This window comes from Mustela lutreola, chromosome 10 (genome assembly GCF_030435805.1).
Source record: "Mustela lutreola isolate mMusLut2 chromosome 10, mMusLut2.pri, whole genome shotgun sequence".
Lineage (NCBI taxonomy): Eukaryota > Metazoa > Chordata > Mammalia > Carnivora > Mustelidae > Mustela > Mustela lutreola.
In genome coordinates this window covers 78,867,188-78,884,598 of record NC_081299.1, presented here as the reverse complement: position 1 = coordinate 78,884,598, position 17,411 = coordinate 78,867,188, and the positions used below count along the sequence as shown (strand labels likewise).

The 17,411-nt window shown below is 37.9% G+C and overlaps 1 protein-coding gene across 2 annotated transcripts in view; it reads left to right on the top strand.

Moving 5' to 3' along the window:
- DIPK1A (divergent protein kinase domain 1A) overlaps positions 1 to 17,411 on the top strand; it is a 124,444-nt gene that overhangs the window by 101,587 nt on the left and 5,446 nt on the right. Inside the window, exon 3 of one of the 2 annotated variants that reach the window (XM_059138065.1) lies at positions 14,812 to 14,919. The exons of the other annotated variant lie outside the window; for it this stretch is intronic. Within the exon in view, the coding sequence (XP_058994048.1) occupies positions 14,812 to 14,919 (108 nt within the window). The remainder of the gene's footprint in view (positions 1 to 14,811; positions 14,920 to 17,411) is intronic. 2 annotated transcript variants of the gene reach the window in all.

Sequence of the window (17,411 nt, the reverse complement as noted above, 5' to 3'; positions counted from 1 at the left end):
ATAGTTGTACTATGCAAATGTAAAAAAAGAAGGCTTCAGTGATCACAGAGATCACTGTGGGTAGAATAGCAGAGAGAGGCTTTATAGAGAACATAGAGTTTCTGTAGGCCTTAGAAAATAGAAAGGATTTGGATAGGCTCTCGAGGAGCATCTTTCTCCTTTTAATTACAAACCATGCTTGCTTTAGTGCTTTCATCATCTTTCATTCCAAAGAGCAATTTGCTGACCAACATTATATATGAGAATTCCCAGGACCATGCAGTAGTAGCCACTGAACCACAGCCTTGGTTGTTGGGCCATTTGGCTGCCCGTAAATAAGCATATCTTCCTCTTTTGTCTTTTTATAGTAAGTTTTAAAAACAAACTTAGAATGTTGATCAAATCAAATATATATTTCATATAAATTATGTGCTATGTGTGAATTGGTCTAATTGAGTAATCAAGTATATTTCTCATAATTTCAACATTGGAAATCACTATAGAACATTACTATTATTTACCTGAGATGTTTTCTCTAACCAACAGATATAATTTTTATTAAAAGGCATTGTTGTGGGCGCCTGGGTGGCTCAGTGGATTAAGCCGCTGCCTTCGGCTCAGGTCATGATCTCAGGGTCCTGGGATCGAGGCCTGCATTGGGCTCTCTGCTCACCAGGGAGCCTGCTTCCCTCTCTTTCTCTCTGCCTGCCTCTCTGTCTACTTGTGATCTCTCTCTGTCAAGTAAATAAATAAAATCTTTAAAAAAAAAAAAAAAGGCATTGTTGTAAGGTTAATGGGCATAAAGCTTGATTTATTTATTTATTTATTTATTTATTTTTTAAGATTTTATTTATTTATTTGACAGAGAGAAATCACAAGTAGATGGAGAGGCAGGCAGAGAGAGAGAGGGAAGCAGGCTCCCTGCTGAGCAGAGAGCCCGATGCGGGACTCGATCCCAGGACCCTGAGATCATGACCTGAGCTGAACGCAGAGGCTTAACCCACTGAGCCACCCAGGCGTCCCAAGCTTGATTTATTTAAGCTTCCAGGAAGCGAGGAGCCAAAACTGGAATTAATTCTATACATCATACATTGATTTATAATTTGAATTTAAGTTTCTTATGTTCAGGTTTTAATAAGAGTATCATATTTCCATAGTCACATCCATTATTTAGAGCTTGATTCCAGTGAAATGCATAATAGCCTTTTAAAAAGTAGGCTTTTGAAACGTGGAGAAGGAAATATGGTGGGGGGGAGTGTGTATCCTGGGAAGCCAAGGTTAACTTGTGGAAGTTGTAAGCACTGAGAACAGTGTTCTGCTCTTCTTTGTTTAAAGGCAGCTTTCTCTGAAACTGAGGGCAGCCACCAACTAACCCTAATTAGATGTGCTTGGAAGGATCTATTTTTTCCAGTTTGCTTTCTTCTTTTATCCACCAAGCTAATTATAATACATCGTATAATTCATTGTACATTTTCTCTGATTATAGAAATCACTAATTCACTCATTTCAGCAAGTCCTATTTGGTGACTAACCTTATAAAGAAATTTTGCACCATTTGACTGTGTAGTTTGCTGTGTTCTTTAAAAAAGAAAAATAGATTGGGGGAAGGGAGAGAAATTTTTCTTCTATACAATGTTCAGGACAACATTGCTTAGTAGTGATATTTCTGGCATGTTCCCATATGATTGAGAGAGTTTGTTTTGAGGTTCTGTCTGGTAATAATGATGAATCACCCACTGCCATTCTAATGAACCTTTGTATTACATGAGCACATGCTTTATACATTCATTCATGAGAGAGAGAGAGGGAATGGGAGAGGAGTTGAGGAAGAGGGAGAGAGAGCATCTTTAGCAGGCTCTAGGCCCAGCGTGGAGCCAGATGTGGGGCTCCGTCTTATGACCCTGAAATCATGACCTGAGTGGAAATCAACAGTCGGATACTTACCTGACTGAGCCACCCAGGCACCCCTTTTCTTTTTTTGTTTTTTGTTTTGTTTTTTCCTTTAGAGAGAGAGTACATGCTTTAATTTGGAAGCAATAAAAAATGAAAGAGCCCCTAAATTTTATTACAGTCTCTTTTAAGATCTAATTTCTAGAGACAATTGTTTGTTGGTTAAAACAACTAGCTTAATATGCACTAAATTTAGCAATATTGGGAACTATGGTTTTAATTAGATAGTAGTACATAATTATTTCATTTAGCTTTGCATTTGCTTAGGGTCAAAATTATTATTTGACTCTAGAGGTTAATTTTGTGTTTAAAAAAAAAAAGATTTATTTATTTATTTATTTATTTATTTGACAGAGATTACATGTAGGCAGAGAGGCAGGCAGAGAGAGAGAGGAGGAATCATTTTGGAATCATAGCACCCCTCATTTGCTATTATCTTTTGTCTTTAAAATATGTGGGATGAATCCACTTGGAACCTACTATTTTCAGAGTAAAAGCTTAATTTTTTCTTTTTAAGAAAAGTATCGTTTTCTTCTATGCCAGTTTGAGTTAGATTGCCAATCTCTTCTTGGTGAATTTACAGAAAAATATTTCCTAAACAAGTTTATTTCAAATCTTAACAGACAGGGGCGTCTGGGTGGCTCAGTTGGTTAAGCGACTGCCTTCAGCTCAGGTCATGATCCTGGAGTCCCAGGATCAAGTCCCACATCGGGCTCCTTGCTTGGCAGGGAGTCTGCTTCTCCCTCTGACCTCACCCCTCTCATGCGCGCGCTCTCTCTCTCTCTCTCTCTCTCTCTCAAATAAATAAATAAATAAATAAAATCTTAAAAAAAAAATCTTAAAAATATAAGCCCTTTTTTGAGAATAATGTTAACTGGTTATAGCAGCATTTCTGGTGTCCTGTGTGTGTTATGGGGCACTCTCTTGTATCATGTGATGGTCACTGTAATCCTGAAACACATGGTCTTGTTACTATTAGCATAATTCTGAGAAGCAGTAAAGACACTAAGGGTTAAAGCCAGTTTAGAAGAAACGAACCAACAGTTAAGCATCATGTTATTTTAGTTACGTGCTTACCAGTACTTGCTAGAATGGGCAGATACAGAGATAAGACATGTCCCCACCCTGAAGATGCTTACAGACTAGTAGAGGATATGGAAAAATAAACAAGAAGCTTGTAATTGAGACTGGGAGTAGAGTTGCTAAATTTAGCAAAACAGACAAACACAAAAACAGGATGCCCAGTTAAATTTTATTTTAAAATAAACGGTGAGTTTATTTTTTGCATAAGTATATTCCAAGTATTGCCAATAAGCAACTAATAATTTTTCAATATAAGCATGTCCAATGCAATATTTCACGGGGCAGTCCAACTGAGAACATCCCAGAAGACTTTCTGGAAGAGGTTATATCTTAACTGGATTTTGAAGAATAGACCATTATAAGCAGTAGGAGGCATGTGCATAGCTACAGAGATAGGAAAGAATGCTACATTCCAGGAAGCGCCTGGCCAGAGCAGAGAGCCTGAGGAGCAGCTTACGGAGGTCCCTTTTGCACAGTCAAAATCATAAAGCCCACGTATGTCCTGTTAAGGAGTCTGCCTTTTACCCCCCGGGCAGTACAAACAAAATCAACAGAAGTTTTCTTTTCTTTTCTTTCTCTTTGTTTTTATAAAGATATAATTGTTTATTTGAGAGCGAGCATAAGGGGTGAGAGCACAAGTGGGGGGTGGGGGGTGGGGGGGAGGAAGGGGACAGCAGGGAGAGGGAGACTCAGGTTCCCCACTGAGTACTGAGCCCTATTTGAGGCTCAATCCCAGGACCCTGGTCCCAGGACAGACACTTAACCAACTGAGCCACCCAGGCACCCCTTACGCAGGGAAGCGATTGGTCAGATACAGGTTTCAGAAGAATTTCATCAGTTGTGGAGGGTGGGTAGTTTGGATCGGAGACATCACAGGCAGGGAAACCAGTTTTACGGTTGTTACAGTAATACAGGCACAGAGAAGTCAGGGCTTAAACCATGGCATTGGTGGTGGGAATGGAGGAGAAGAAAAAGTTTCAAGGCTATTAAGGAGAACTTTGATTGCCAGCACTCGGTGACCAGTTGAGGGGAGAGGGGTGATGAGGAAGAAGAAGTTTAAGACAACTCCATGTTTCTTCCCTCAGATACATGGGTGGATGATGGCACCTTTTAATAAGGTAGAGAATAAAGAAAGATTAAGTTTGGATAAGAGGAAATAAATGTCAACAGCAAGCACAGACCACTGTTTCTGGGAGCTCTGCTGGAAATAGTTGGTTTTAGTTTGGTTTAAATTCTTTAAAATTGTGGTAAAATATACATAACATTTATCATCTTGGTTGCTTTTGTTTTTGTTTGTCATTACCTTTTTTTTGCTTTATTGATGTGTAATTGACAAAATTGTAAGATTTTTAAGGGTATAATGTGATGATTTGATATACATTCTGAAAGGATTCCCTCCCTTGAGTTAATTAACACCTCCCTTACTTCACGGATTTACCTTTTGGGGGACATGGGGGTGAAAACATTTAAGTTTTGCTCTCAACAAATTTCATTTATACCATACAGCGTTACCTGCTCTAGTCACCATATTATACATTAGATCCTGATACCTTATTCATCTAACTGAACATTTATACCCTTTTACCAGCCTCTCCCTATTTCCCATACCCCCCAGCCCATGGTAACCACTTCTCCGAGTTTCACTTTTTTTTTTTTTTTTCCTTAATTCCACATATAAGTGATACCATGTGGTATTTGTCTTTCTCTGTCTGGCTTATTTCACTTAGCATAATGCCCTCCAGGTTCATCCATGTTGTCACAAATGACAGGATTTCCTTCTTTTTTTTAAGCTGAATAATATTTCATTTTATGTGTGTGTATGTATATATCTGTGCACACATACCACATTTTCTTTATTCATCATTAGACACTTAGGGTTTGTTTTTTTTTAATGAGTCAAGTTCTTTGTTTTGGGGTTGGTTTTTTTTTTTTTTTTCCCCAAATTTCTCTTTAAATAACATCTTTGCCTCACATGGGGCTTGAACTGACCACCCTGAGATCAGGAGTCTCCTGCCTATCCACGGAGCCAGCTAGGTGTCCCCACTTAGGTCGTTTCTGTTATCCTGGCGGCTGTGAATAGTGCTGCAAAGAACATGAACAGATATCTCCTTGAGATAATGATTTCATTTCCTTTGTATATACACCCAGAAGTGGAATTGCTAGATCATATGGTAGTTCTATTTTTAATTTCATAAAAAACCTCCATACTGTTTCTCACAGTGCATTATAACTAGTTTTAAGCGTCCAGTTCAGTAGTGTTAAGTATATTCATTGTTGTGCAACCAGTCTCCAGAACTTCTTCATCTTGCAAAACCAAAACTCTATACCCATCAAACAAGAACTTCCTATTTCTCCTACCCTTCAACCCATGGCAGCCACCATTCTACTTGTAGTTTCTATGAGAGTATCTACTTTAGAAACCTTTAAAAAGTGGAATCACACAGTACTTGTCTTTTTGTGACTGGCTTATTTCATTTAGCATAATATCCTTAGGGCTCATCCATATTATGGCATGTTTCAGAATTTCCTTATTTTTTAAGGTTGAATAATATTCTGTTGTAAATATATGCCACATTTTTTTTTAATCCATCTGTTCATTGATGAACTCTTGGGTTGCTTCTGCCTTTCAGCTGGGAATTTTTTAAAATTTTTCTAAAGATGTTATTTATTCATTTGAGAGAGAGAGCACGCACAAGTAGGGAAAGTGGGAGAGGGAGAAGCAGGCTCCCTGCTGAGCAAGGAGCCAGATGCGGGGCTAGATCTCAGGACCCTGAGATCATGACCTGAGCCAAAAGCAGACACTTAACCGACTGAGCCACCCAGGAGCCCCTGGAATCTGTTTAAAATTGACCTCGTCCAGTTTGGTTATGCATACTCCTTAGATTCTGTTTTGAAAGATAATGGTAGCTACTGAAAGTGTTTGATATCAGTGAGTATTAACTGATTATCCCACACAACCTTATTATTAGGTTATAATGAAAATGATTTCTGGCAGACATTTAGGTATTCATTCAGCACATAGTTAATTGTAAGCAGTCAGAAAACCTTCCATATAATCAGTCTGTAAATTTATTAAAGTTCTAATTCTGTCCTTTTAGGTGTTCTGTCAACTTGCATGAAAGATTTACTCAAGGCAGAAACAATGATACTCCAGAGGCAAGCTTCTATTGCCCTCATAATTAGCATCAGGCAACTAGAAATTCTGAACCAGTGATTCTCAAAATGTGGTCTCTTTGACCAGCAGCATTAGTATTGCTTTGAAACTTGCTCCAAACGCAAAGTTTCAGCCTCTCCTAAAACCAGATGAGTCAGAAACTCTGACAATGGGGTCCATTTGTCTCGGTTCTAACAAGACTTTCAGGAGATCTGAAGCTCCCTACAGTTTGAGGATTTCTGTTGTAAAATAATTAACTCTGAGTACCTCTCCAAAGATAAAGTTTGTAGCTTCAACTGGTTCTTTTACCCCCATTATGAAAAGGTAAGGGATATCCCATATTTCAGCCAATCTACATATCTTAAATACCTTCAATTTTACCAATGACGGTCCATTTCTAACATTCACTATGACATTTAACAAGCTACAAATGTTACCAATATGACCCTTATTTACTAATTAACAAAATCCCAGAAATGGATCAATCTTGACTAGGATGTGGACGATAGAAGCATGTGTAGTAGTTGCCTCAGAGCACATACTTCTTTATTACCTGATTAGGACTCTCTAGCCCTATACATTCCTGGACTATAAACACACAAATACCACACTGTGTCTGCTGAAGAATTTTGAAGTACATTAACAACATTATAACAGAAGGGGAGGAGGGAGTGGAGAAGGTTCTTGTGTGTGTGTGCATACGTGTGTGTAGGGAGAGGAAGAGTGTGCGATGAGCACAATTAATGGCTGAGAGGAAGAATTCAGGGAAGAGGGAAAAAGAGATGTTGATGATACAGTGAGAGTGCAGAGAATGGTGAAGATTAAAGTAGCTGATGTGAAAAATAAAACAGCTGATGTGGGGAATTGGAGAGGGCGCTAACTGGACTTGAAGAATTTTCAGGCAACCCTACTCTCCTGTTTTTTCCTAAGGAAGAATTGGCAAGAAAATAAATCTTAGAAAATGATTTAAAACCTAGGATTTGGGGCACCTGGGTGGCTCAGTGGGTTAAGCCTCTGCCTTCAGCTCAGGTCATGATCCCAGGGTCCTGGGATCGAGCCCCACATCAGGCTTTCTGCTCTGCAGGGAGCCTGCTTCCTCCTCTCTCTCTGCCTGCCTCTCTGCCTACTTGTGATCTCTCTCAGATAAATAAAGAAAAAATTAAAAAAAAATAAAACCTAGGATTTATACATCTGTTCATTGTTATTGCTCTTTGAGATACAATTTTCACAGTTCACAGCGCCAGTGGGTTTTGTAAAATGTAGCTAAAGAGTGCCATCTTCTGGTACTACCAGGTATGTGCAAACAAAGGCAGGATGTATGATCGAATCCTCATAGCAATAAAATCTCACCACTGGAAAACCTTTAATATTTTCTGCTGAGTATCCTATTGTAAAGTTGAACTTCTTTATAACCTGTGTCTTTCTAGTTAGGAGATCAGATTACTAGCAATGATTATAGTTTGTGTGTATGGCCTGCCTGAAAAACAAAGCTGTATGTGGCCAACCATACTTTTCATATAAGCATATGGGAAATTTGCTTTTGGTTAGTGATAGAAGCCACAAGTTGAAGAGCCTGTTCTTTGTGACTACCTCTTTGATGCAGGGTTGGCTTGAAGACTTAGCTCAAAACAGGAATCTGATTCTTGTAGCTGAATGTCAGACTTGTCTTCACTGCTTAACGATTAACTAATAAGATACTAATTTAGTCCTTTTTTAAAAAATGTTTAATACATTATGGAAAAGTATTAATTTTATTCTTAGTAATGTTTTAAGATCAAAACTATATTTTTAATCATAGTTATTTGATAAGCATTTACTGAACATTTAAAATACTAAACTCTGTTCTGTGTGCTAGAAAGGGGAGGTTCAAAGATGAATATGACCCTGTTTCCGCCTTTGAATCACCTTACTTTCCACCAGGGAGGATAACATGAACATAAATGATGTTAGATTTGGGAATATAAGGAAAGAAGAGAGGAACGATGTGGGGTCAGGAAGGAAATATATGGCCTCCAGATTATGGATGTGGTGGAAATCTTGACCTTGGGCAGGGTTATGAGTAGAGTGTTCCTCAAGATTCAGGAGCCCCCCCCCAAAAAAAGAAAAATAAGATTCAAAAGCCAAAGATTGGGACATTTGAAGCAAATAACTCTTTAAGTCCTATTCTAGAAGCTGTTCATAATAGAATGTGCTCTTTTTGCATAAATACTCAGAATAGAGTTCATTTATTCATTCATTCGACAAGTACTTTTTAAGCACAACTGATCATGCGTCAGGCAATGTGCAAGTCCCAGGGAAAAAATAAAGGTGGAAGTCCAGTCCCTGCTTTGAGTTGCTTGTGCAGAGGGAATGAATGTGACCAGAGTCCCTTTGTAGGAACACTGTGGATGGGCATCTGACCCAGCCATTATTAAATCTGCTATACGTGCTCCTCTCCAAAATTAAGTAAATCTGATTCTTTTACCTCAATGGTTAATTAAAACCACAAGCTCTGGAGTCAGACTAACTGGCTTCAGATTCCAGCACCATGACTAACCTGCCCTGCAGATTCTTAACCTCTCTTAACCTCTCATTATCTCCATAAAATGGAGATAATGGTGGGGCGCCTGGGTGGCTCAGTGGGTTAAAGCCTCTGCCTTCAGCTCAGGTCATGATCCCAGTGTCCTGGGATCAAGCCCCGCATCAGGCTCTCTGCTCAGCAGGGAGCCTGCTTTCCCCTCTCTCTGCCTGCCTCTCTGCATACTTGTGATCTCTCTCTCTGTCAAATAAATAAATAAAATCTTTGAAAAAAAAAAAAAAGAGTAGAGTTCAGTGGTTCATAATTTACATATAACACCCAATGATCTTCCTAAATAGTGGCCTCCTTAAGACCCACCACCCATCTATCCTATTCCTCACCCACCTCCCTCCATCATCCCTGTTTGTTCTCAATAGTTAAGGGTCTCTCGTGATTTGTTGCCCTCTCTCTCTTCCTCTCTCCCAAATGTTCAACCGTTTGTTTCTTAAATTCCATGAGTGAAATCATATGGTATTTTTCTCTGATTGATGTATTTCGCTTAGCATAGTACACTGTAGCTCCATCCATGTCGTTGCAAATGGCAGGATTTCATTCTTTTTAGGGGCTGAATAATACTCCATTACACAGACACACACACACACACACACACACACACTCTTTATCCCTTCATCAGTCAGTTACACTTGGACACTTTGCATGGTTTGGGTATTGTTGATAATGCTGCTGTAAGCGTCTGTGCGCATGTCCTCCTTCGAATGTGTATTTTTGTATGCTTCGGGTAAATACTAAGTAGTGCAATTGCTCTATAATAGGGTAGCTCCAGTTTTAACTTTGTGGGGAGCCTCCATACTGTTCTTCAGAGCGGCTGCACCAGTTTGCATTCCCACCAACAGTGCAAGAGTGTTCCCCAAGCCTCAGTTAAAGAACTGAAATGAAAGCATTTTAATTATTGGATAATATTTCACTGTATGAACATACTTCACTTTATTCAGTCATCCTCCTGTTAATGACCATTTGTGTTGTTTTACCCATTTTCCACCTAGAAACAGTACTACATTCTGGTTGGCAATCTGAGGTCCTTCCAGACTATACCCTGACCTGCTGTTTTTAGAAAGAAAGATTTTTCATTATGGATTCAATTTTTTATTTTTTTCTTTATTTATTTTTAATATTTTATTTATTTATTTGAGAGACAGAGATCACAAGGAGGCAGAGAGGCAGACAGAGAGAGGAGGAAGCAGGCTCCCTGCTGAGCAGAGAGCCCGATACGGGGCTCCATCCCAGGACCCTGAGATCATGACCTGAGCTGAAGGCAGAGGCTTAACCTACTGAGCCACCCAGGCGCCCCTCAAATTTTATCGTATTGTGTTTGGAGAATACTGTTTCTGCCATTTCTACTAAGTGGTAATGTATTAAGGCTTTGGTGTAATTTTGTAAAGTGTTCCATGGACATTTGAAAAGTCTATTGTCAAGGCATATAAATCTACCCAATTAGTCAGGTTTTGTAGTTCTTCTACATCCTTTTTTTCATAGACTTTTTGATCTGTCATGGACTAAGAAAAGTGAACTAGGGTCTCCTATTCTAATGCCTTTCTGTTTATTTCTTCTATTTCTTATAGATTTTGCTTAATAAATTTTAATTCTACTTTATTTGCTTTATAGAAACTCATGAATGTAATATCTTTGTTGTGGATTGTATGTTTTAACATTATAAGGAGGGCTTTTTTAAAAACCTTATTTAATGCTTTCTCCACCTCTGACTTCAACCTCTTCTGATGTAAGATTGTCACTTAATTGTATTTTCCTTGCATTTGTTTGATATACCTGTACTGTCCTTTTTTTTTTTTTTTTCAACTTTTTTGACTCTGTTTTTTGAGGATATTTTTCTTTCAGTAGATGAGCTTATCCCACTGACATTTATAGATATGACTTAGTTCTAGAGCACATTTTATGACCTATTTTCCATTTTTAAGGATCCATTTGGTTTGGGCACCTGGGTGGCTCAGTAGTTAAGCATCTGCCTTCTGCTCAGGTCATGATCCTAGGGTCCTGGGATTGAGACCCACATCAGGTTCCCTACTGAGGAGCCTGCTTCTCCCTCTCCTGTTCCCCCTGCTTATGTTCCCTCTCTTGCTGTGTCTCTCTCTCAAATAAATAAACAAAATCTTAAAAAAAAAAAAAAAAAGATTAATTTGTTTTGTATCTTTCTCTGGATAGTGTGTATTTCCTTATTTTATGCATGTTCCTTCTGGTAATCAGGAAGGTTTGTATTCTGTATTTAGCTCTTCTAGTGTTTAGCTTTTTATGCTGTGGCTTTAAAAAATGTACTTTATCCTGTATTTCTTAAATCGACTTATTATAAGAAGTAACAAAGTTATAATTCCTTTCTCATCTCCTTTGCTCCACCTAATTTTAATCAATACATTATTATTATTTGTTTTTCTAGTGATCATTGGTATACTTTTGAATATACTTCTGTCTCTGTTATTTGATTTATAAGGTGTATTATCTTTTGACCTTGAATATTAAAGATAAAGAAATCAATCCTTTTGGCAACTTTCATCTTTTTACATCTTCTCTTCTTGGTTTTTGTTAATTTTACTACTTTTACTGGTGTAGTTTATAATATTAACATTCTGGGACACCTGGGTGGCTCGGTCCATTAAGTGTCTGCCTTCAGCTTAGGTCGTGATCTCAGGGTCCTGGGATGGAGTCCCACATTGAGCTTCCTGCTCAGCAGGGAGCCTGCTTCTCCTCCTACCTGCTGCTCCCCCTGCTTGTGTTTCTCTCTCTGTTTCTCTCTCTCTGACGAAATCTTTAAAAAAAATAATATAAACATTCTCAACAATATACAATAGTTATTATGAGAATGAGCCCCGGAACCAGACTGCCTAGGTTGAAATCTTGGCTTTATCATTTTTTAGGTGTGTGACCTTAAGCAAGTTACTTAATAGATAATTGTTTCCTTGTTTTTACAATGTATATAACAATAGGTTCTACCTCACAGGTTTGTTTTCATGATAATGAAATTATAGCACTAGAACAGTGCCTGACCTATAATAAGCATCTGGTGATTATCAGATATTTTATTAATTATTATGAAGTAGATCCCCAGGGTTGTTTTCATCCCAATCCTACATTTCAGGGGGCTTCCACATTCAGGTTCTCTTTCTTGTTCATCTGCTGGTTACCTAAAATCCATTCTCTGGTAATTCTTTAAGAGACAGTAATGGAGTTATATTTTCTAATCCTTATATGTTCAAAAACATTTGATGCCTTTTACTTGAAACAAGTTTAGCTATGTAAATAATAGTACTACTGTTGAGCACTCATTAAAATCACAGGTGATCTGTACTCATTATTATATCATTTTACCTCATATTAATGCTATAATTTTATTATTTATTTATTTATTTATTTATTTATTTTTAAGGAAAGCTCTCTGCCCAACCTGGGCCCCTTCATAATTATGATATAAGTCAAGTATTATCCATATCCCCTTTAAAAATTAACAAATTAGGATCCAGACAAGTCATACTTCCTTTCTTAAAGACTTTGCTGGCATTGCACCATTATCTACCATTGATGTGGCTGTGGAGAAATCTGAGGTCAATCTGATTTATTTCCCTTTTAAGGTGCCTTGATCTTTTTGCCTGAATGCTGGAAAGATTATTTATTTTTGAAGTCTAGTAAAATTCAATGGGATAGGTCATAAGGGTCATTCTATATGTTTTCATGGAACACATTGTGTCCTTTCTTTTTTTTTTTTTAAAGATTTTATTTATTTATTTGACAGAGAGAGATCACAAGTAGGCAGAGAAGCAGGCAGAGAGAGAGAGGAGGAAGCAGGCCCCCCACTGAGCAGAGAGCCCGACGTAGGACTCGATCCCAGGATCCTGAGACCATGACCCGAGCCGAAGGCAGCGGCCCAACCCACTGAGCCACCCAGGCGCCCCACATTGTGTCCTTTCAATTTATAAAGTGTCTTTTCACTTACATGAAGTTACCTTGAATTATACTTTGAATATTTTTTCATTTTCACTTGTTCTATTCTCCTTCATGTAGACATGCTAGATATCATGTCTTCTGTGTCTATAATTTTGCCTCAAGTTATTTTTAGTTCTTTTTAACTTTCCATTGCCATTTTCTCATTTTTCTTAACCTAGCCCTGTTTTAAGTCTGCTGTCATTTTTATCTGCCTTTTTCCCCTTCCCCACTTATAATGTGGCTTTAATTTCTAGGATTCTTCTCTTTTTCTTCCTTTCTGCTAGCTTATTTTACATTTCCTTCTGATGTCTCAGCATCAATTCTTTTGCTTTGAGGTCTTGTTTTTTAAGCTGTTTCATTAAGTCCTTTGAATTCACAGCATTATGTTTGGTCTGCTTCATGGCAACATTTTTCTGGAAAATGTCTCTTTATAACATTAACTTTTCATTTCCTTTCCTCCTTTTTCTTGTAGACTTGCTGTATAGATCTTATTTTCCTTTGGTTATTACTCATTATCGAATGAAAAGTGTTCTGTCTCGACCAGCTATTTGCAGGAAGCAACTGGAGCAGTGAATTGTGCTAATAGTGAGGCTGCTATGGCCGAGTGTGTGGGTATGTGTGTCGTGTGTGAGAAAGAGAAAAGAGGAGAAACTAGAGACAAAAATACACACACAGATCATGCTTAGCCAGTATTATCTCCCCAGCAGATGCTCATATTATATTCTCCCTCAACCTGTTTCATTAACAGACTGCCTCCAATATAGATAACATTTTTTAATAATTTTTTATTTTTTATAAACATATATTTTTATCCCCAGGGGTACAGGTCTGTGAATCACCAGGTTTACACACTTCACAGCACTCACCAAAGCACATACCCTCCCCAGTGTCCATAACTCCACCCCCCTTCCCCCCACCCCCCCTCCCCCCAGCAACCCTCAGTTTGTTTTGTGAGATTAAGAGTCACTTATGGTTTGTCTCCCTCCCAATCCCATCATAGATAACATTTTTAAGGAATTTATCATTCAGCACTGCCTTGTCCTGCTACTTCGGGATGCCAGAGTCCTTGAAAGTTCCCACAGCTTGTGCCCCTTAAACTTTCAATGTAAATCAGGTGATGGTTCTCCTCAGGTGTACTACCTCTTTAGTGCTGTGCCAACATTGAAAACTAAAGTCACAGCAGGTACTTAATCTCAACATACTCTGGACTCGGGTGTGATTTTCACTCAACTTTGTAGGCCATCCTCACTAATTGTGTCTTAGGGTTAACTTGGTACCTTATCAAAGATGGAGTTTGTGTTCATTTTTCTTATTTTCTTGTTTTACGGTGATCTCAAGGATGACCAGATGACAGAGATAATTTCATTTTGTTATTTGTAAATGTTTTGGGAACTTTTAAAAAGATTTTATTTATTTGAGAGAGAGAAAGGGAGAGATACCATGAGTGGAGGGGGAAGGGCAAAGGGAGAGGAAGAAGCAGACTCCCTGCTGAGCAAGGGGTCTGCTGTGGGGCTCAATCCCAGAGCCCTGGAATCATGACCTGGGTCAAAGGCAGACGCTTAACTGACTGAGCCACCCAGGCACCCCAATATTTTAGGGGTTTTAAAAAAGATTTTATTTATTTATTTGACAGAGAGATAGCACAAGTGAGCAGAGTGGCAGGCAGAGGGAGAGGGAGAAGCAGGGTCTTTGCAGAGCAGGGGAAGCCTGATATGGGACTCAATCCCAGGACTCTGGGATCATGACCTGAGCCAAAGGTAGTGGCTTAACCAACTGAGCCACTCAGATGCCCCTATTTTTGGTTTTTAAACTTTAATTTTTTATCTTAAAACCACAGCCACTTTTTAAAAGAGTGCCTCTAATCTTAGGGAGACCAGGTATCATACCACCTCAGACCATCTTAAGTGGGAAAAATAGCTTTCAAATTCTGTGCACACCCTAGTCCCAGCAAGGTCTTTCATCATCATATAGCTGGTAAGGACAGAGCTTGGATTCAAATTCAGGTCTGTCCAAATCCAGAGCCTGAGTTCTTTTCATCATAGAACTTCATCTTAAAGAATACAGATATCTCCTTACATTGTTTATTGTTTCTTTTTATAACATTTTTCTATTAACTACTTTTTTGTTTCCTGGTTCTTAGTGTGACAAGTACAAGACTGGAGTTATTGATGGGCCCGCATGTAATAGCCTTTGTGTTACAGAAACTCTTTACTTTGGGAAATGCTTATCCACCAAGCCCAACAATCAGGTATGGACATTACAAATAAGCATTCCAGAATGATAGTGTACTCTAATTTTACCTTAAATGAAGTATTGTTAGAATTCTTGAACCAGAGTGTTAGGAAATTTTATATACTTCAATTTTGTATGCTTTGATTCACTCATCCAACAGATGTTTATTATTAATCCCTTATTCCCAGTATATTCCAGACACTGTTTAGTTATTAGGAATTCAGTGGTGATTAAGATAGATAAGATTACTTGCCTCGTGGATCTTATATTAATTAATAGTGACTAATTCTAGGGTATGGTATTAGGGAAATGGAAACAAAAGAGTTTTGCCTTTCATCTTTCTGTGTAATGTGACTTTAAAAATGTATTTGTAGCTATAAATGCTTAATTAAGAAACAAGAAAGATCTCAAATCAACAAGCTGACTTTACAATTTAAGGAACTTGAAAAGGAACAAACTAAACCCAAATCTAGCAGAAGGAAATAAATAATACAGTTTACAGCAGAGATAAATAAAATGGAGAATAGAAAAACAATAGAGAAAAATCAATGAAACCAAAAGCTGGTTCTTGGGAAAGATCAACAAAATTGACAAACCTTTAGCTAGATGGTCGAAGAAAAAGAGAGAAGGCTCAAATTATTAAAATTAGGAACGAAGAGGGGACATTACTACTGACTCTACAGAAATAAAAAGGATTACATGAGAGTACTATAAACAACTGTACACCAACAAGTTAGGTAACCTAGACAAAATGGACAAATTCTAGAAACAGAAAACTTAGCAAGAAATAGAAAATCTGAATAGATCTATCACTAGTAAGGAGATTAAATCAGTAATCAAGAGTCTTCCAACAAGAAAAGCTGTGAGCCTGTTGCCTTCAGTGGTGAATTCTACCAAACATTTAAGTCCTTCTCAACCCTTTCCAAAAACTGAAAAGGAGGGAATACTTCCTGACTCATTCTGTGAGGCCAGCATTACCGTGATCCCAAACCCAGCTAAAGACACTTGAACAAGGAAAGAAATCGACAGACTTTGTGTACATTAATGCAAAATATTCAACAAAATACTACCAAACCAAATTGAGCATATTAAAAAGATCATATACCACAGCCAAATGGGATTTATTACTAGAATGCTGGGATGGTTCAACATACAAAAGTCAATTTAATACACTAGATCAATGGATGAAAGGGGAAAAATCCACAGGATCATCTCAGTTGAAGCAGGAAAAGTATTTACAAAATTCAGTACACTCCTACAATAAAAAGACTCAACAAATAGGAATAGAAGGCAAATGCCTCAACATAATAAAATATACATATGAAAAACCCATAACTAATATCATATTCAGTTGTGAAAATCTGAAAGCTTTTCCTCTAAAATCAGGAACAAGGCAAAGATGCCCACTTTTGCCACTTGTATTCAACATAATACTAGACGTTCTAGCCAAATCAGTTAGACAAGAAAGAGAAAGACAAGAAAAAAGCACCCAAATTAGAAAGGAAAAAATAAAATTATATCTGTTTGAAGATGACGTGATCTTTTATGTAGACCATGGGAGGTAGAAAAACATTTTATGGAGGGTAGAAAAACCTTTTATCTATGTAGGGAAACGTTCTTACAGCTAATAAATGAATTCAGCAAAGTAGCTGGAAACAAAGTCAACACACAAAAATCAGTTGTATCTCTCTGTATAGTAACAATGAACATTCCACAAAGAAAATTAGGAAAACCATTCCGGGGCATCTGGGAGGTTCAGTCCATTAAGCATCTGCCTTCAGCTCAGATCTTGGTCACAGGGTTCCTGGCATCAAACCCTGCATTGGGTTCCCTGCTCTTGGGGAGCCTGCTTCTCCCTCCCTTCCCTGCTTGTGCTCTCTCTCTGTGTCTCACATACATACATACATACAATCTAAGAAAAAAAAAGAAAGAAAGAAAGAAAGAAAGAAAACCATTCCATTTACGTAGTATCAAAAAGAGTAAAGTACTTAGGAATTAACCGGGGGAAGGACTTGTACAATGAAAGTGTACAATGAAGGTGAAGGACTTGTACAATGAAGACTTCAAAGCATTGCTGAAAGAAATTAGAGCTATAAACAAATGGAGACATAACCCATGTTCATGGATTGGAAGACTTAGTATTGTTAAACGTTAATACCACCCAAATTGATCTACAGATTCAGTGAAATCCTTATCAAAATTCTGAGGATATCTTTTGCAGAAATAGAAAAACCTGCCCAAAATGGAATCTCAAAGGACACCAAATAGCAAAACAGTCATGAAAAAGTACTATAGAGCTGGAGGACTCAGACTTCCTGATTTCAGAACTTACTACAAAGCTACAGTAATCAAAACAGTATGTACTAGAATGAAGACAGACATACAGATCAATAGAATAGAGAACCCAGAAATAAGCTCTCATGTATTTGGTCAAAAGATTTTTTTTTTTTTTAAAGATTTTATTTATTCAACAGAGAGAGAGAGAGAGAGATGAGGCAGGCTCCCTGC